Raw genomic sequence first — 20,669 nt, 5'->3', positions numbered from 1 at the left:
CGGTTTTGGAGCAGTGGCTTCTTCCTTGCTGAGCGGCCTTTCAGGTTATGTCAATATAGCACTCGTTTTACTGTGGATATAGATACTTTTGTACCTGCTTCCTCCAGCATCTTCACATGGTCCTTTGCTGTTGTTCTGGGATTGATTTGCACTTTTTTCCACAAAGTAAGTTCATCTCTAGGAGAAAGAACGTGTCTCCTTCCTGAGAGGTGTGACGGCTGCGTGGTCCCATGGTGTTTATACTTGCGTACTATTGTTTGTACAGATGAACATGGTACCTTCAGGCATTTGGAAATTGCTCCCAATGATAAACCAGACTTGTGGAGGTCTACACATTTTTTCCTGAGGTCTTGGCTGATTTCTTTTGATTTTCCCATGATGTCAAGCAAAGAGGCACTGAGTTTAAAGGTAGGCCTTGAAATACATCCACAGGTCCACCTCCAATTGACTCAAATGATGTCAATTAGCCTATCAGAAGCTTCTAAAGCCATAACAACATTTTCTGGAATTGTCCAAGCTGTTTAAAAGCCACAGTCAACTTAGTGTCTGTAAAATTCTGACCCACCGGAATTGTGATGCAGTGAATTATAAGTGAAATAATCTGTCTGTAAACAATTGTTGGAAAAATGACTTGTCATGCACAAAGTAGGTGTCCTAACCGAACTTGCCAAAACTATAGTTTGTTAACAAGAAATTTGTGGAGTGGTTGAAAAACGAGTTTTAATGACTCCAACCTAAGTGTATGTAAACTTCCGACTTCAACTGTATATATGAATTATTCCAGAACTAGCACACCTAATTGTACTTGTTAATTAATAATCAAGCCCTTGATTACATGAATATGGTGAGCTAGTTCAGACTACAACAAAATAGTTTAATGTCTAGGGGTCCTCAAGGAGAGGTTTGAAAACTACTGCCCTAATGAACACGGCCCTGGTACATTAAGCCACTGGGAAGACCAGTCTCTGTTACCTTGTTGGGCATTGGGATCCCTCAGCCAGCTCTTGGCCTGGGTCATCTTAGAGTCGATGAGTGCCAGAGCTCTCTTCATGGCCTCTGTATCCTTTAGTATCAACAACAGGGTTAAAAGAGATAACATGGATGAATAACAAAGAACCTTCCAGTCTAGAACTTCCCCAAAATACACATTTGAAAAAGATTGATTGACTACAATTAAGACTTTGTATTACAGCATTTTGAGACCTTGGGACTATAAGGTTCTATCTGTGCAAAGCATAGTTCTGAGATATTGAGCATCAAAGTTTTCATATCCCAGATCTCTGAACTGTCTTGTAGTGAATTGTTCTTCCATAAACCATTAAGACACTCAGCTTAAAGGTACATAAAGTACAGAGTATCAAAATCCTAAGACATTTGTAAATCAGTTATTTTAGGGGAGTGCAATCGCAGATAGAACCTTATGGCTCTGAAATGTCAATCTGGGATCAGCCATAAGATTCTATCTGGCAGAGAATGTTAAAATGATTTATATTTCAATAGAAAGTATAAACATTTAATGATTAAATAAATAAAAGTACCCTTCCTTCTTTCTTATGGTCATCACACATTTGTTAAAGCGATAGTTCTCTCAAATGGCAAATACGCTATATTCTATGGAGAACTAGCAACATTGCTGAAGCTTAGCACTCGATGAGTAAACTGATATAATTTTCTGGTCTCTGACACCCAAAGTCAGTAAACTACTTGGTATTAATCGATAAAATGTGGTAAGTTTGTATTTTTTGTGAAATACCCTTTCCATGGAGGTTTTCGTATTTATATAGAACAAGATGAAAAGACAAAAACAGCAATGTCTCCACTAAGGGCCTAAAACATGCTCTAAGACTGGGTTTCCAAAACTCAGTCCCCCCCAGGTCTGTTTTTTTTGTTGTCCTAGCACTACACAGCTGATTCAAATAACCAACTCATCATCAACCATTGATCATTTGAATCAGCTGTGTAGTGCTAGGGGAAAAAAACATAATGTGCACTCAGGGTGGCCCCAGGACCGCATTTGGGAAACCCTGTTTTAAGGCACCTGTATTTAATTATTTTTACCATAAAGAGGTTACATTATGGCCATTCCTCTGAAAAGGTGGTGAAAAAAATCTAAGTAATTGAAAAAGAAGACCAGAACTTATGATATGAATAATCAAGAACTTTGGACTATAAGGTTCTATATGCAAAATGTATAGTTTTGAGAAAATATTAATTAAGTCCCAGATCTCAGAACTGTTTTTGTGAGGTCTTCCTTTTTCATGACTTAATAAGTATATACTCTTACATACAATTATTTGTGATTGACAGCTCAGCATTGTGTGATTTTATTGCAGATAGAACCTTACAGCACCAAGTTAAAAGGTGTTTGCGCAGATAGAACTTTCAGATGTCATTTTTCTTATAGTATTGACAAAAATAAATACATTTAAAAGGACCATCTAAAGAGCAACTCTGTGAATAACACATTTTTGACCAAAACTTCAGACAGAAACTTATAGTTCCAAGGTCACAATTTCACATACACAAAGATTTGTTCAAATAATTTGTGCAATGTCTAAAATTAGGTAATGTCCCTAATGATAATTCCTTTTTAGGGTAACCCTTCTGTAGTTTACTGTATGTCTTCTGAGTCAGCTAATGGTTTATCTGTCAATGAGCCAGATATTCCAGCATGTGTTTGGAGTTTGAACAGGGTTGGAATAGTGATCTCATACAGTAACAGCATTTGCCTGCTTGGGGAATTCATTAATGTGATGATGACTGATGAGCTCGACATTCACACAGATGAACACACGGATCATGACGTTACATAGTTACATAGGGAAAAGACATGTCATCTCCATGATTACTACCATTACAGTACACACAACAAACCTGCAAAAAGCTGTCACACACACACATCTGTACCTCAAATGCAAGGTTAACCTCTGACAGCAAGACAGAACTGTAAAAGTGCACATGCAGTTCAAATCAAATCACTTTCCATTCTTTTGTCGAGTCCCAAATGGCACCTTATCCCTATATAGTGCACTACTTTTGACCAGAGCCCTATACAGTGCTGAGGATGAGCTTTTTGGACCCTTCATGCCCGGAAGTCATTTAGCCATTCATTGTAGCCACTGGCACTCTGTATAGTTTTCTTGTGTCAATTAACTCGTGACAGTCCTGGATTACTCATTACACTAACAAAGTCCGATTTAGTCAACACATACTATAGTCAGTTTAAAAAAAGGTTAAGGGTACAAGACTGTTTACATATTTGGCTGTGTTGGCAAAATCACTACGTATCTCATTGAGCCAAGTGGGAAAAGGCTGCCTGTTATCACAGCTCCAAGACCAGTCAGAAACGTCCACCTATGCCAATGTCGTCGGTGGATCTCAAAACTGAACTTAGATCCGCGTTAAGTAGCAATGATGTCCTTCGCCACCTTAGTCTTACACAACAGATGGCTCAAACCAGTCATGACTATTCAACAAAACAATAAATCATTTTCAAGTTTCTTTCCAGCTTATTTCTTAGTTGCATGCTTGTATAACTAGCAAAGGAGTTTTGAATTTAAGGGTGCAGTATTTATGAAGCCTGGCAATGAAAACGAAACCTTGCATAGTTCAGCTAGCCAGATAGTTTAGCCAGGGAAAACAAGCTCGGGACAGGACATAGCTGGGTGCACATGCGCACTAACTAGGCTAATGCAGGTCACAAATTGTTGTTTTTATGCCCTGATATCAGGAGTTGTCGGCAAAAAGTTAGATTAAACAATTCAGACTGAAGCGAATCGGTATACAATCCCGAAATCAGCTGTAACTGTCAACAGTAAAACAAAGCATAAAAAGATGTTTGAGCAGTGGCTGGAAAGAACAGGCGTTCTTAATGTTTAGTACGTTCAGTGTATAGTGACTAGGGTGTCATATGGGACACAACCGTCAATATGGGTGTGGGGTGTTGTTTCACATCATAAAAAGCCAAATCGACTGTGACATTGTACTTCAATCGGAGGAAATATAACAATTTGTCCAAGCCAAGAGATGGCGTTGAAACAAAGCTGAATTCTACACATCATGTGGCAGAGTGAGAGACAAAGGGTGATGGTTACATTTGACTTTTTAGCCAATGTGCTTATCCAGAGTGACTTCCAGAGGTGAGTGCATATATTTTCATACTGCTCTCCCATGAGAATCGAACCCACAACCCAGGCATTACATGAACCATGCTCTATCAACTGAGCCACACAGGACCTTGGTTGAGTGATAGGCTAGTGTTCCTGTATATCCTTTGAATGGCCTTATGCAGTTTATTACATTTTACTCCATAAAGGACATCCACAAGTGGCTGTTCTCTCTGATACCACCACCCATGAGATTAAAGCCTTGGCATTTGTCCTTCAGGGACAATACAGATCTATGCTATATTAATACTGTACATCTACTGTCTAGTCTCTACTGCATCACTGAACCAATATTAGCCTAGTGGTTTAGAGAGTTGGGCTAGTAACCGAAATGTCGATGGTTCTAACACATAATTGTGTGTTCTGCCCTTGAACAAGAACAACAACTGCTCCCTTAGTGCGCGAGGCTCAACTTCTCTGCTGTTTTGGTGCCGTGGCTACCACGCTGTATACAGTGTGAAGCTAACCCGTGCACATGCGCCGGTATTGTTTGTGACTATGTGAGAGCGAAGTGTTGCATCTCAATATCTATGGTGCTGCTAGTGGCAAAGTCATTTTTGCTGAGTCTACCTTTAAAAACGGAAGATTGAGCAGAGTCAAGAATGGCACTCAACTGGTGAAATAAAAACAAATAGATTTTTTTTTTTAAACATGAAGTTAAACAATAAGGTGAGGAATGATGTCACTATGACTATGTCGCAAATGGCACCCTTGCTTCCCTATATTCCCAGGTCAAAAGTAGTGCACTATATAGGGAATAGTGTGCAATTTGGAATGCATCCAAGGTTTACTTTACCAAGTGATGAAGCCAGCCTGAGAAGTGGACAGGTGGTTTGACAAACCAATTATTTCACAACACAAGAAAACACACACTCTCTAACAGTACACTCCATCCATCCAGTGAGAGGCCCTTGCGTTGGGGATTATTAGTATTGGGGATCATGTAAGGTGAGAGGACATTAGATCATTTAAGGAACCTAGCTAGCTAGATATATGAGCAAAGGACCACTGTTTTTACACACTGACACTAGCGCAGTCCTGTAATCAGTCAATTATTTTGACCACTTGATGATTTGAGTGCCATTGTCCCATGGGTAAAAATATAGTGCAAGATATGTACACCATTACTACACAGATCAGAATTAATTTACACTGCCTAAGGACAGTTTCCCATAGCCTGACTAAGCCCAAAATAAACCTGGACTAAAAAGCATGTTCAATGAAGAATCTCATTTGAAAGTACTTTTAAGTACAGGAATAGTCTTAACCTGTGTTCCAGAAACTGGCCCCTAATCTTACTTGAACGTTGAATAAAATATCCGTTTTACATGATTCCATAGTGCTATGGATCAATAAGACACCTAAAGCACATCATACTACTGGCATCTATAGGAGAAGGGCACTCAGGTCAGCTGTTTATGTGTTATGTCAAACTTGCAAAAACAAAACAACCCCCCCCAAGAAAATCAAGAAAAACATCTTTAACAAGTTCAAGAGATATTTTAGGGATTTTTTCAATGAGGCCCTTTATCTACTTCCCCAGAGTCAGAAGAACTTGTGGATACCAATTTTGTTTCTGTGTCCAGTATGAAGGAAGTTACAAGGTAGTTTTGTGAGCCAATGCTAACTAGCATTAGCACAATGACTAGAAGTCTATAGGTATCTGCTAGCATGCTAGTCATTGCGCTAATGCTAGTCAGCAATTGTGCTAGAGCTAGCTAGCAACTTCCTTCAAACTGCATGCAGAGACATAAAAATGATATCCACGAGTTCACCTGACTCTGGGAAAGTAGACAAAGGGCCTCATTGCCAAAATCCTGAAGTATCCCTTTAAAGAAAAGTAAAACAACTGCGAACATTTTTAGAACTTGCTGCACATTTTTCCCATATGTGTAATTCCATTCCATTAGCATTGCTTATGCTGCATCTAGCATAAGGCAACATCTCTCACACTCACCTAGATAGCGTATCTACTACAGTAGCACTCATAGTTTTACCTTAGAACTGATCTACTACACAAAAGCACACATGGACAACCACATGGCACAAGCTGTCATCATCAGTTTGTCAGCACACAAACTGAGAGCTATCTGTAAGGTTGCAAAATTCCTGGACAGTTCAATAAATTCCTTGGTTTTCAAGAAATCCTGGTTGAGGGATTTCGGCCTTCCTGCCGTTTCCCTCCTGATTCCGGGAATCCTCCAACTGAGATTTCGGGAAAACCAGGGAATTTCGAGAAAGTTCCAGGAATTTTGCAACGCTAGCTATCAAACATGCTGCGTCCGAATGCACAACAAGGTAGGTAGGGGGCGAAAAAGGTAGGCTTACCTTCTACAGGGAGGGGGGGAGGGGTAAAAAGAAAGGAAGAACAAAACAAATACAAATGTTTAACCAGACATACCGACCAAGACCAACGGGAAAAAAGAGGCAACGTAAAAATAAGTAAGAAGCTTAGTAAAGAAGAAGTCATTCAGAGTGGAGAGTGGGGTGACATGGGAAAGAAATACAGCCGGTTGAGACTGACTGGGCATGCTAAGCAGGCAGAGTGGTGGTCAGAAAGAGTTAAAGAAGAAGTTATTTTTTTACAACCAAATCTCCATTTTTTGTTGTAGAAGGGTTTAGAAACATTTTTTGTAATTTCACTTGTTTTGGGGGCCCTGAAAAAACAAGAACAAAGACTCCAAAAACACCCAAATACTTCCTTTCAGAAACAGAAATGCTCTCAGTATAGTGATGCAGGTCTTCAGATGAAATCGTGTCATTCTGAAATGTATTCGCACCTCTGTCCATTCTAATGTTAACTGCCAAAATAAAGGAAACACTTGAATAAATGAGGGATACAAAGTATATTGAAAGCATTGAAGTTCCAGACACTTGTAGAATCTATGCTAAAGAGCATTGAAGCTGTTCTGGTGGACAAACGCCCTATTAAGACACTTTGGGGGATACCTAGTCAGTTGTATAACTGAATGAAACGTGTCTTCCGCATTTAACCCAACCCCACTGAATCAGAGAGGTGCGGGGGGGGGGCTTCCTTAATCTTATACTGGTGTTTCCTTTATTTTGGCAGTTACCTGTAGCAGCAGGCTACACAGAGAATGGAACAGCTGGATAGGGGAAACGTCAAGAGTCACGCAAAAAAGAATATGACATTGCTTCAGAATTACACAATTTCATGTGTACAATATCTAAAGACCTGCATCACTATACAGAGAGCTTTGACGTTTCTAAAAATATGTTTTTGGGTGATTTTGGAGCCTTTTTTCATGTTTTTTTTCGGGGTCCCCATACTACACAACAAGGATGAGGAAGTGATTTGCTGTTTGGGGTAAGATTCTCAAAAATGTGAAATACCCCAAAAGTTGTCTGGACCATATATATATATATATATATATAAATAAGAGAGACATAGAGAGAGATAGTTAGAAATAGATATAGATAGAGAGAGAGAGCCTATGCATATCTGCTTAAATGGAAATTAGGACCCTGACAGGCAATCTTAAAATAGCAATGTAACACATGGCCATTTTAGACAATCAACCACCTCAAAATAGGCTTATCCAAACTTAACAAAAATAATTTTACTAACAATGAACAGTAAATGGGCATCACACTTAAACCTGTCCAGGCTGCGGTGCACTCTACTCCCACAACATTCTGGGAGTCTCTACATGTACGCGAGCGCACAGCGTATAGTGCATGTGAGCGCACGTGGGTGTTTAGCAGACCAAGCTTTGGCCCAGACAGTCACTGCTTTGCTTTTAGCCTTTAATTTGAGTCCAGATTCATACGAACTCATACTGGACAAAAAAAACATCGCTTTCTTTAGCCGGTGCAATGAGCGAGTGACTGGGCAAAGCGATTTCACTGCCTAAGACAAGCAGCTCTCGAGGGTCGAGGTGTGTGCGTGTGGGAGAGACCGGGCCAAAAACAAGCTCTGGGGTGAAGTTTCTCCCAGGTACAGCATCTTTCCCCCAATTCTAACATTAACCGTTAGGGGGGACAATGCACAACTGACCCAAGATCAGTACCTAGGAGCAACTTCACCCACTAGTGGCCAAGACAACCCTGAGGGTGTGGTTCTAGCTAGCTACATACCTTATTGGCCCAGGAGTCTTCGTCCCAGGAAGTGAGCTGCAGCACCCTAATTATCTCGTTGATCTCAGCGCTCATCTTCTCGAAGGTGAAGTTCCTGTTCTTTAGAGACTCCTCTACTCCCTGGCTGCCGGACGTCTTGGTCGTCACAAAGATCTTGATACCTATAGTAACACCACAACAATGACCATCAGTAACAAGCACTTAGTTACTTGCAGTATAGTCGAAAGTATAGGGAACTGAACTTGAGGTCTTCACAGGTCCAGGTTTTCACAGGTTTCCATTGGCCAAATTAAGTTACAAACTGCATGTTTGCCGCAATATAATATAATTACTATGTTACATTCAAACTATGAAAAAACTAAATCAGGCCGATATGTAAAAATAAACGTATTGTTATGCCGCAATTTAATAACCTGTTTGTATTTTCCCTATAAGCAATGGCTTGTTTGACTTTTGACATTACCCTAATAAAGTTTAGAAAATGTTGTGAAGGTTTGGTGTGTTGTGGCTATTATACGCTTTAGCTACTGCAGGCCTATGAAGGCAGTGCGCATTGGCACTCCAATAGCCTCCGACAATTGAACTTGAGGTGAGGAAGAATGTTTTAGGCCTACCAGAGTTATTCCTTTAATCTAACAATATAGCGCTCCTCTTTATATGTTCGAAATTAACAAATTAGCCTAAATCTGTATAGCAGTAGTAGCCTATCTGCAAAGGATAAAGAAATGCATCTCAGTGTTGGAAACATGCCACCTGACAGGACTGTTTCTTTTTTCAGTCATTCTCTTTGTTATTTCAGTGTTCAGTTCTAATAAAAGCATGAACAAGAACCACGCTGCGCTTTGGTCCTCACCTTCTTCCACCAACAGCCGTTACGAGCACCCACGCAACATGATGCTGCCACCCCAGTGCTTCACGGTTGGGATGGTGTTCTTTGGCTTGCAAGCCTCCCCCTTTTTCCTCCAAACATAACAATGGTCATTTTGGCCAAACAGTTCTATTTTTGTTTCATCAGACCAAAGGACAACTCTCCAAAAAGTACAATCTTTGTCTCCATGTGCAGTTGCAAACTGTAGTCTGGCTTTTTTTAAATGGCGGTTTTGGAGCAGTGGCTTCTTCCTTGCTGAGTGGCCTTATGTCGATATAGAACTCGTTTTACTGTGGATATAGATATTGCACCTGTTTCCTCCAGCATCTCCACAAGGTCCTTTGCTGTTATTCTGGGATTGATTTGCACTTTTTGCACCAAAGTACATTCATCTCTAGGAGACAGAACGCGTCTCCTTCCTGAGCGGTATGACGTCTGCGTGGTCCCATGGTGTTTATACTTGCGTACTATTGTTTGTACAGATGAACGTGGTACCTTCAGGCGTTTGGAAATTGCTCCCAAGGATGAACCAGACTTGTGGAGGTCTACAATTTCTTTTCTAAGGTCTCGGCTGATTTCTTTTGATTTTCCCATGATGTCAAGCAAAGAGGCACTGAGTTTGAAGGTAGGCCTTGAAATACATCCACAGGTACACCTCCAATTGACTCAAATGGATGTCAAATAGCCTATCAGAAGCTTCTAAAGCCATAACAACATTTTGGGGAATTTTCTAAGCTGTTTAAAAGCACAGTCAACTTAGTGTATGTAAACTTCTGACCCACTTGAAATATGATACAGTGAATTATAAGTAAATTATCTGTCTGTTAACAATTGCACAAAGTAGATGTCCTAACTGACTTGCCAAAATTATAGTTTGTTAACAAGACATTTGTGGAGTGGTTGAAACACTTAGGTTGGAGTCATTAAAACCAGTTTATGTAAACTTCCGACTTCAACTGTATATATACACACACACACACACACACAGTAAAGATGTGTGCATTACTATCATACAGTACAGGCAGCAGCTCTTTGAATTTGTTCAATGGAAAACAAGCTCACCTGAGAGGAGTACAGGCAGCTGCTCTTTGTGTTCAATAGAATAGAGTAGAATAGAAGTGCTCCTGAGATATGTACAGGGAGCAACTCTTTGACTGTGTTCAATAGAACATAGTTGAATAGAAGCTCACCTGAGAGGAGCACGGGTAGCAATTCTTTGTGTTCAATAGAATAGAGTATAATAGAAGCTCACCTGAGATGAGTACAGGGAGCAGCTCTTTGAATGTGTTCAATAGAAAATAAGCTCACCTGAGATGAGTATAGGCAGCAGCTCTTTGAATGTGTTCAATAGAAAAGAGTAGAAAAGAGGCTCACCTGAGATGAGTGCAGGCAGCAACTCTTTGACTGTGTTCAATAGAAAAGAGTAGAAAAGAAGCTCACCTGAGAGGAGTTCAGGCAGCAGCTCTTTGACTGTGTTCATTAGAAAACAGTAGAAAAGAAGCTCACCTGAGAGGAGTTCAGGCAGCAGCTCTTTGACTGTGTTCATTAGAAAACAGTAGAATAGAAGCTCACCTGAGAGGAGTACAGGGAGCAGCTTTTTGTGTTCAATAGCATAGATTAGAATAGAAGCTCACCTGAGGTGAGTACACAGAGCAGCTCTTTGTGTTCAATAGAAAATAGTAGAATAGAAGCTCACCTGAGAGGAGTACAGGCAGCGGCTCCTTGTGTGCAATAGAATAGAGTAGAATAGAAGCTCACCTAAGATGAGTACAAGCAGCAGCTCTTTGAATATGTTCAATATAATAGAGTTGAATAGAAGCTCACCTGAGAGGAGTACAGGAAGCAGCGCTTTGAATATGTTCAATAGAAAATAAGCTCACCTAAGAGGAGTACAGGGAGCAGCTCTTTGAATATGTTCAATATAATAGAGTTGAATAGAAGCTCACCTGAGATGAGTACAGGAAGCAGCGCTTTGAATATGTTCAATAGAAAATAAGCTCACCTAAGAGGAGTACAGGGAGCAGCTCTTTGAATGTGTTCAATAGAATAGAGTAGAATAGAAGCTCACCTAAGAGGAGTACAGGGAGCAGCTCTTTGAATGTGTTCAATAGAATAGAGTAGAATAGAAGCTCACCTGAGAGGAGTACAGGGAGCAGCTCTTTGAATGTGTTCAATAGAAAATAAGCTCACCTGAGAGGATTACAGGCAGCAGCTCTTTGTGTTCAATAGAATAGAGTAGAAGGTCACCTGTCATGAGTACAGGGAGCAGCTCTTTGTGTTCAATAGAATAGAGTAGAAGCTCACCTGAGATGAGTACAGGGAGGAGCTATTTGACTGTGTTCAATAGAAGAGTAGAATAGAAGCTCACCTGAGATGAGTACAGGCAGCAGCTCTTTGAATGTGTTCAGTGGAAGAGTAGAATAGAGGCTCACCTGAGATGAGTACAGGCAGCAGCTCTTTGACTGTGTTCATGGAGTTGACCAGCATCACACGGTGTTCCTGGTGGGTCAGCTCCTGCTGTCGCTCGTCAATCATCTTTGCCATCTTTGTCATCCCTGGACAGGAACAACAACAAAGGATCGGTTATATAACGTGTTTCTCTCACGTAATTTCCACTTCCTGTCAACATGCCATCCATACAGAGAACTTCCAGTCAACATCAGGTCATTATGTCAGGAGCATAGAGTGTTGAGGTGGGATTGATGCAGGATCAGCTTGTGTTTTTCCCTCTACCTGTTTGTCTGTATACATTTTAAAATGCAAAATACAATTTAAAAAGTAATGTCAAACATTTATGGATAAAGCATATATTATTATTATTATTATGTTATTATGCATTATATCATCTCAGTAGCCAGGTATTGGTAACTAAAGTATGTGGTTTTGACATGTGGTTGTAACACCTATGCAAATGTAACTATGAAGGGACTGACCTGGACCCAGGTTCTTTGTGTATGTGATCAGGTCCTCCATAGATTCCACCACCTCTGCCACGGTTAGGTACTCCAGGATACCTTTGCAGACGCGAATGATTTTACGAACCTGCAATTGATTAGAACAACACGAAACAGGATCAATAATCTACATTGTCTTGGTAACCCAGTTTGGTGTGAAAATTAGATTTGGAAATCTGATTTGAAGTCAGATTCAACTTTTTTGACTAGTGTGTCAAGCAAGACCTTTCATTCTTGGACTCTAAACTCCATCTTCATTGACTAAAGACTTCTTATTATGATGTGTGAATCACAGCTGAAGGTGATTCTTTCAGAGTGATTATGCTAACGTCATATTACATAAACGCTATCTTGGACTTAAATGTCCAAGACAAATTTCCCCTCAGGACAATAAAGTAAACCCTAATTATTTGTTGGTACAGTATTTTGTCTCGCTATTTAGACTGGATATTAATGCTGTGCTACTGACATTCCTGTCTCTTTGTCCTGCTCATTCAGCTCCAGACCAGCTGTGTGTGTGTGTGTGTGTGTGTGTGTGGTTACTGTACGGCTCTCCTCATCTAGTCCCAGTGCTGCTTTATGAACAACTTACCTGGCTCAGTCCCAAAATGCACCCGATTCTAAGTCTCTACACTGTATTGTGCTACTGTCCCTGAGTCCAGCCGCATGAACAGATAAAACAGCTTGTCTGTGCTGACTGCCGAGTCGCCCTGGCTGCTGCTACCGCCTGATGAGAGCTGATGGCTGGTGATTTTCACCCCCGGGGAGAGAGGATGGATGGGGTTGGATGGATGGTACGGCTACCTGGTTTAAGACACTAGCTCTAGCCTTCTCAGCTGAGCTGTGCTGTGTTGTAATAACACACATTCGTCCCGGAATACATTTTGAGCATGGCCAAGGATGGGCAGCAGGTTATGCCTGTGTGTAATTAATGGGGTTTAGAAGAAGTTCAGTTTGAGGGTGAGATTAAACTGCTCCCAGAACCTATGGTGCTGTACTTGACGGTACCTCAGCCTCGTCGAAGGTCAGCAGCAGGTCCGATGTGCCAGAGAGGATGCCCCGGGAGCCGTCGATGAGGTAATCTCGAGCGGGGACGGAGTAAGGGTCTGCTTTCAACATAGATGCTGCCTGCACCAGCTTGGTGCATGCAGTCTCCACCCTGAGAGAGGGAAAACAATACCACTAAACAATAATGTAACATAGATCACTTAGGGTCTCCAAAAGCCAGTAGGGCACCAGGGCAGTAGGGCCAATCTCCTGTTGTTAAAAGTGATCATGGATAAAAGTGTATATACATAGCAGCAGTGTGTCTAGGTGGAACTGCTGACTTGACGACAAAGAAAAACGAAACGCTCTTTCATGTTTTAAACACAACTACTTTCTCACATTCTAAATCAGTATACCGCCTCCAGTCATATACTGCAAGGCAAGCAGATTAAGCCCATTGTCAATATGAAGAGCTTCTATTAGTCTCACAATATATCTCACACTATAGCATCCCATAGCAGGTTTCATGAAAATGGCCTCGGGTGTGTACTGCTGCTGCAGAGGAGATGCAGTATATTTAAGAAACCTTTTAGTTAGCGAAACACAGGCAGGCTCGATATCAAACCCCAACCTCCAACCCCACGGTACGATGCACAGAAACAGGCCAAAGACAGACATGTTCCAATTCCCACAGAATCCCGACTTCCTACTAAAGCCTGCAGGCCAAACACTCTTCTCCTCTGTTTAATAGGGAACTGGGAACTAGCATTATTCGTCCCCCCCACAGTGCTGGAAGGCAAGGCACTGTGTTTGCAGGAAGGGCCAGACTAGAGAAGTTCAGATTGAGTTTCCATTATAGCTGAGGCAGAATTGCCGCTGGTCTCTTAAAGCCTGTGGTAACTGGTAATGTATGTGCATATTAAAACAGGAAGAGTGCTGGGAAGTGACACTTGCATGCTGGCGGTGTCTGTGTGTAGTTTGTAGTGTAGGCAACGCCATGGCCATGTGTTCGATTGCCACTGGGGTCACATGTAAATTGTATGCGCTCAACTGTAAGTCACTTTAGATCAAAGCATATATTATGTATTATTAATGCATCGACACTGAACAAAAATTTCAACGCAACATGCATCAATTTCAACAGTTTTACTGAGTTACAGTTCATATAAGGAAATCAGTCAATTGATTAGGTCCTAATCTTTGGATTTCACAGGACTGGGCATAGGCCCACCCACTTGGGAGACAAGCCCACCCACTAGGAGCCAGGCCCAGCCAATTGCAATGAGTTTTTCACCACAAAAGGGCTTTATTACAGACAGAAATACTCCTCAGTTTCATCAGCTGTCAGGGTGGCTGGTCTCAGACGATCCTGAAGGTGAAGAAGCCGGATGTGGAGGTCCTGGGCTGGCGTGGTTAAACGTGATCTGCAGTTGTGAGGTCGGTTGGACGTACTGCCGGCTTATGGTAGAGAAATGAACATTCAATTCTCTGGCAACAGCTCTTGTGGACATTCCTGCAGTCAGCATGCCAATTGCACGCTCCCTTAACTTGGCATTGTGTTGTGTGACAAAAAAAGCACATTTAACATTTATTGTCCGCAGCACAAGGGGAATCTGTGTAATTATCATGCTGTTTAATCAGCTCCTTGATATTCCACACCTGTCAGGTGGATGGATTATCTTGGCAGAGGAAAAAATGCTCAAACTTTGTGCACAAAATTTGAGAGAAATAAGCTTTTTGTGTGTATGGAACATTTCTGTGATCTTTTATTTCAGCTCATGAATGATGTGACCAACACTTTACATGTTGCGTTTATATTTTGTTCAGTATAATATTATGTATGTTACGTTAGTGCAGCCAGCACTGTCCTTCAGCAGCCAACCCCATGCTATGCTACATTACTGGACCAGACCAGGATCAATGCACACGCTAATTATAGTGAAGGAGATATGTATAGTTAAGGAGACACATTCCAGCATTTGTATCTGATGGATGAAGACATGGTGACGATGTGACTTCAAGGTGCCAAATGGGTTCAGGGCACCTCCGTGGCCTCTATGACCAACGCCTGCCAATTGCTTTTCATCCGTGAACTTGTTGGGCGTCCCGTGACCCTGTCGTGACCCAGTCAGCCCCTATTGTATTACTGAGTTATAGACGGAGGTGACGGGGGCGAAGGCTAAGAAGGGATCGCAGAGTCACAGCAAAGCAGCTGGGCTACAGACTATTGCTAGATCAAGTGGAGTAGGAAGAGATCTCAGGAGGGAGATACTGGAGGAGGAAAGATTAATATCCTTCTTGATTAATTTATTCAGGGAGTGACTTATCGTTAGATTACTGTTTAAAATGATAAAAAGGTAATATAGACTCAGTGGCCAGTTTATTAGGTACCAGATCGAACCACCCAAAATTTGTCAGTTTGGCCCGCCTGTTGCCATTCTCCTTCAACCTCTCATCAACGAGCTGTTTTCACACATAGGACTGCCACTGACTGGATGTTTTTTGTTTGTTGCACCATTCTTAGTAAACTCTAGACACTGTCGTGCATGTAAAGCTCAGGAGGCAGGCCATTTGTGAGATACTGGAACTGGTGCGCCTGGCACCGACGATCATACCACCCTCAATGTTGCTTAGGTCGTTTTGCCCATTCTACCATTCAATCAAACGCATTGATGCCCGTCTGCCTGCTTTATATAGCAAGCCACGGACACGTGACTCACTGTCTACAGGAGTGAACCATTTTCGTGAACGGGGTGGTGGACCTAATAAACTGGCCACTGAGCGTAGATTGAATCAATACGTCCAAAGAAAACTACTGGCTGAAAATACATTTTATCAGCATGTCTTCACTAGGGGCTTAGCTTTGGTTGAGGTTGTGCAAGAGCAGCTGTCCAGGAAGGAAGACCATATAGAAACCTAACAGTGTTCCTTCCTGCTTCACTAGAGTCCCTCCATGGGAAAATAGTAGCCTATGAGGCAGCCAGCAACTCACTAGCAGTAGCAGGCAGCACCCCAGCACAGTGTTTATAATACACCATGGAAGCACAGGACTGACTGACTGAGGCGCCACTACCAGCCCCCTAACCCTAAGGGCCCTGGTCAAAAGTGCACTATATAGGGAGTAGGGTGCCATTTGGGACACAATCTAAGACAGTATTTATAATAGACCAGGGAGGGCAGGGCTGTGACTCTGAGGCACTTAACATGCCATCTCTGACCTTTGCGTGCTGGCCTGGGTGCAAGCAGCCATTACTGTCTGCAGCAGATAGCAGAGAGGGAGAGAACAGGACAAAGAGAGAGTACAGAAGTTCATACATCATCGGTAACTAATGACTAAATTGGATAGATTGGTAAATAATAAATAAGGTGAAAAAGTTTGGGGGCTGAGAATCGAGGAAAGTTGTTCTTTGTGTACTTACTTGATGAAAGCTGGAGGCATATCTCTCTTCATGATCTGGTCCTCTGTAGTCTGGACAGTGTCTTTCCCCACCTAGAACAGAAACACAGGGAGAGCACATTACCACATGTAGGGCCAGTTTCCTGGACACTCCTATAGACTAAGTAATCACTTTTATATTAGTTAATAATGGAGTGTCTTCATTGAGCATCTGGGTCCGATAAACCCAGAACCTTTGATCTTCCTTGTTGTCTTTAATCATTTATTGTCACATCTTGTTAGTCAACGATGATATAAACAATTGTCTCAACAAGCAGGTCACTGGAGGAGAGCCAGGGCAACACACAGACACAAAGTAATGTGTAAAACAGCTGAATGCCTCTTCTCTTTCACACATGGCTACTATGACTCATTTCTCCCAGTATGACCTCACACTCACACAAGGAATGATCAAAACCATTCATAGAAGACAGAGGAAAATCTGTTTGTCAATTACAGAGAGGAGTAGTTTCTTATTGCAGATGTTCAAACCGACTGACAGGGAGGGAATGCCTCGGTGTCAGTTATTGTCTATTAGTCTCTCCCCGACCCGATAGACAACTGAGCCCTGAGCTTTGAGCTCGCTCTGCAAGCGAGGCTGTTAATGCCTGATTCAGATGGGGCTTGTTGGCTGACTGATCCCGTGTCTCTCTCTCTCACACACACACACACACACACACACACACACACAGGATCATATTCAACAAAATGTTAACATGCCCACTACAACTCCAGTTAACAAGCACCACGACTTCAACTTGATACTACGACCACATCTTCATCAGCTACACTGGTGTATCTAAAAGTAAGGAATTTTGGGAACTTTGATACAAAGGGAAATTATAATGAAGTTGCATAATAAACTTAACAAAATGATGTTCTACAATTTGTAGTATGTTCATGAGTATTTCCTGACCACGTCAATAGCCTATGGGGCTACAACAAGTAGGGTTGTTTCAGGCCAGGTCACAAAGTCCACACAAAAAAATCCTGAACCTGGTTATTAGGAATGGGACATTAGTGGTGAGGTGGTGAGACTCTACTCTTCACTGCTCCACCAGTTCATCACAGTCAGTGGCCATTCTTTCCAGGAAGCTGACGTCATGGAGTCTGCATGGGGCAGAGCCAGAAGCACATTACTGTCTTCTCATTGGTCCAGTGGGACTGTGGAAGTAGAGCGTCCAACACCACCGTTCGTCAATTAAACACAAAGGTTGATGCCAGGCTAAAAGTTGAGAGGCTGAGAGAGAATGGGCCCCAGGACTCTTCCAGGTCATGTCATAAAGTTACAAACAAAAAACTCCTGACCCTAGTAGTTATTAGGAATGTGAGGTGAAAGCTCAAGGATGCTTCAACAGTAACCAGCTCAGCTCGAGACCGTGAGCAGCACAGACATTCCAGAAAGCTGATGTACTATAGTGTGGTCCGAGTTGGACCGAAGCACATTGGTTTCATCGGTCAATTGGAAGTAAGTTACTGAACAGGACTCTCTCCTGCCCTTTAGTTCAAATCCACTCAGTTGGTTTGTGTGTCCTACATCTAAAAAGGACTCTCCCCTGTTCCCCTAACCTTTAGTTGAACGGCCCTGTAACTATCCTGGAACCCTGGATAGTTGTTTTTATGCTAGCTGCCACCTCACAGAGAGAGCTGAGCAGTTACTTTAGTTTTAGCCTGGCATCAATCTTTGTTTAATTTATAAATGCTCAGTGGACAAAAGTTACAGTACCAGTATAGGGCTGCACCAAATATTGCAATTTGATCAAATCAAATCTTATTGGGCACATACAAATGGTTAGCAGATGTTAATGCAAGTGTAGCGAAATGCTTGTCTTCTAGTTCCGACTGTGCAGTAATATCTAACGAGTTATCTAACAAATTCAAAATGACTACCTTATACACAGTAAAGGTATGAATAGGTAAGTATAGATATATGGATGAGCGATGGCCGTGCGGCATAGGCAAGATGCAGTAGGTGGTATAGAATACAGTATATACAAATATGAGATGAGTAATGTAGGATATGTAGACATTATTAAAGTGGCAGTATTTAAAGTGACTAGTGATACCTTTATTAAATCCATTTATTAAAGTGGCCAGAGATTTGAGTCTGTGTGTTGCCAGCAGCCACTCTATGTTAGTGATGGCTGTTTAACAGTCTGATGGCCTTTAGATAGAAGCTGTTTTTCAGTCTCTCGGTCCCTGCTTTGATGCACCCGTACTGATCTCACCTTCTGGATGGAAGCGGGGTGAACAGGCAGTGGCTCGGGTGGTTGTTGTCCTTGATGATCTTTTTGGCCTTCCTGTGACATCGGTGCTGTAGGTGTCCTGGAAGGCAGGTAGTTTGCCCCCAGTATTGCGTTATGCTGAAGGATAAGGGTGTCCAGACCCCAGTGGAATCTTTCAGAGTGCTAAACCCTGACACATGGCCAGAAGACTAGGCCAGCCTTCTCACCTTTGGCGATGATGGTGTGGCAGACCTGATGAGGCATTCAAGGAGCCTCTAGAGAGGTAAGAATTTATTTGACACTACATGGCCATATGAGACACATGTTATGTTTGCATATTTGCAAACTCACTTGCTCTGTTCAATCCTGCAGATCGGGGTGCAACATGGCTGCAATCCAGGATGAGTGGCAGGGGCTGAAAATCCTGGTCAGCCACAGTTTCAAGGACAAGTTCTACAGTGGCCTGTGGAAGACCATGTTGACAAAGGACCCCTTACAGGGACAATTACAAGGTAGGCTAACAGTCCTGATTGGTTATGTATGGTATCCCTCTATGGTTGGTTTTGATAAGTTACATGCATGGTAAGAGTTTAAATGAAATTGAAATATATATTTTCCCTAGAACATACTGGAGCAGTGCAGCTTATGCTGGTGCTGCCCATTTCAGCCGACCAGTGTGAGTGAGGCTTCTCTGCGCAGAACCGGATTAAGAATTCGACAAGAAGCTGCCTTTTTTGTAATCCGTGGTTGACTGTAGACCCTGCCACATATGTGTTTGAGCCGTTGAATTGCGACTACTTTGTGATGATATACAGTGTATTTGGAAAGTAATCAGACACCTTCACTTTTTCCACATTTTGTGACGTTACAGTCTTATTCTAAAATGGATTAAATAAGTATTAAGACCCTTTACTCAGTACTTTGTTGAAGCACCTTTGGCAGCAATTACAGCCTTGAGTCTTCTTGCGTATGACGCTACAAGCTTGGCACACCTGTATTTGGGGAATTTTTCCCATTCTTCTCTGCAGATCCTCTCAAGCTCTGCCAGGTTGGATGGGGAGCGTTGCTGCACAGCTATTGTCAGGTCTCTCCAGAGATGTTTGATCAGGTTTAAGTCCGGGCAATGGCTGGACCACTCAAGGACATTCAGAGACTTGTCCCGAAGCCACTCCTGCATTTTCTTGGCTGTGCGCTTCGGGTCGTTGTCCTGTTGGAAGGTGAACATTCACCCCAGTCTGAGGTCCTGAGCGCTCTGGAGCAGGTTTTCATCAAGAATTGCTCAGTGCTCCGTTCATCTTTCCCTCGATCCTGACTAGTCTCCCAGTCCCTGCTGCTGAAAAACATGCCCACAGCATGATGCTGCCACCACCATGCTTCACTGTTGGGATGGCGCCAGGTTTCCTCCAGACGTGACGCTTGGCATTCAGGCTAAATAGTTCAATCTTGGTTTCCTCAGATCAAAAGTCTTGTTTCTCATGGTCAGTCCTTTAGGTGTCTTTTGGCAAACTCCAAGCGGGCTGTCAAGAGCCTTTTACTGAGGAGTGGCTTCCATCTGGCCACTCTACCGTAAATGCCTGATTGGTGGAGTGCTGAAGAGATGGTTGTCCCCTTAGAAGTTTTTCCCATCTTATTGGTCACCTCCCTGACCAAGGTCCTTCTCCCTCAGGGTGCTCAGTTTGGCCAGCCGGCCAGCTCTAGGAAGAGTCTTGGTGGTTCTAAACTTCTTCCATTTAAGAATGATGGAAGCCATTGTGTTCTTGGGGACCTTAAATGTTGCAGAAATGTTTTGGTATCCTTCCACAGATCTGTGCCTCGACACAATCCTGTCTCGGAGCTCTACTGACAAGTCCTTCAACCTCATGGCTTGGCTTTTGCTCTGACATGCACTGTCAACTCTGGGACCTTATATAGACACGCGTGTGCCTTTCCAAATCA

The 20,669-nt window shown here is 42.3% G+C and overlaps 1 protein-coding gene across 2 annotated transcripts in view; it reads right to left on the bottom strand.

The window, feature by feature from the left end:
• The window catches only part of vclb (vinculin b), a 71,845-nt gene that overhangs the window by 19,323 nt on the left and 31,853 nt on the right, over positions 1-20,669 (bottom strand). The window contains exons 2-7 of one of the 2 annotated variants that reach the window (XM_024431937.2): positions 16,493-16,563; positions 13,095-13,245; positions 12,066-12,174; positions 11,565-11,687; positions 8,265-8,425; positions 973-1,066 (exon numbers count right to left, since the gene is read on the bottom strand). In XM_024431937.2, the coding sequence (XP_024287705.1) occupies positions 973-1,066; positions 8,265-8,425; positions 11,565-11,687; positions 12,066-12,174; positions 13,095-13,245; positions 16,493-16,563 (709 nt within the window). The remainder of the gene's footprint in view (positions 1-972; positions 1,067-8,264; positions 8,426-11,564; positions 11,688-12,065; positions 12,175-13,094; positions 13,246-16,492; positions 16,564-20,669) is intronic. The other variant, XM_024431943.2, reaches the window with a different exon arrangement.

The sequence above is a fragment of the Oncorhynchus tshawytscha genome, linkage group LG01 (genome assembly GCF_018296145.1).
Source record: "Oncorhynchus tshawytscha isolate Ot180627B linkage group LG01, Otsh_v2.0, whole genome shotgun sequence".
Lineage (NCBI taxonomy): Eukaryota > Metazoa > Chordata > Actinopteri > Salmoniformes > Salmonidae > Oncorhynchus > Oncorhynchus tshawytscha.
Note: the sequence above shows the minus strand (reverse complement) of the source record. Positions and strands in the feature narration are given on the sequence as shown.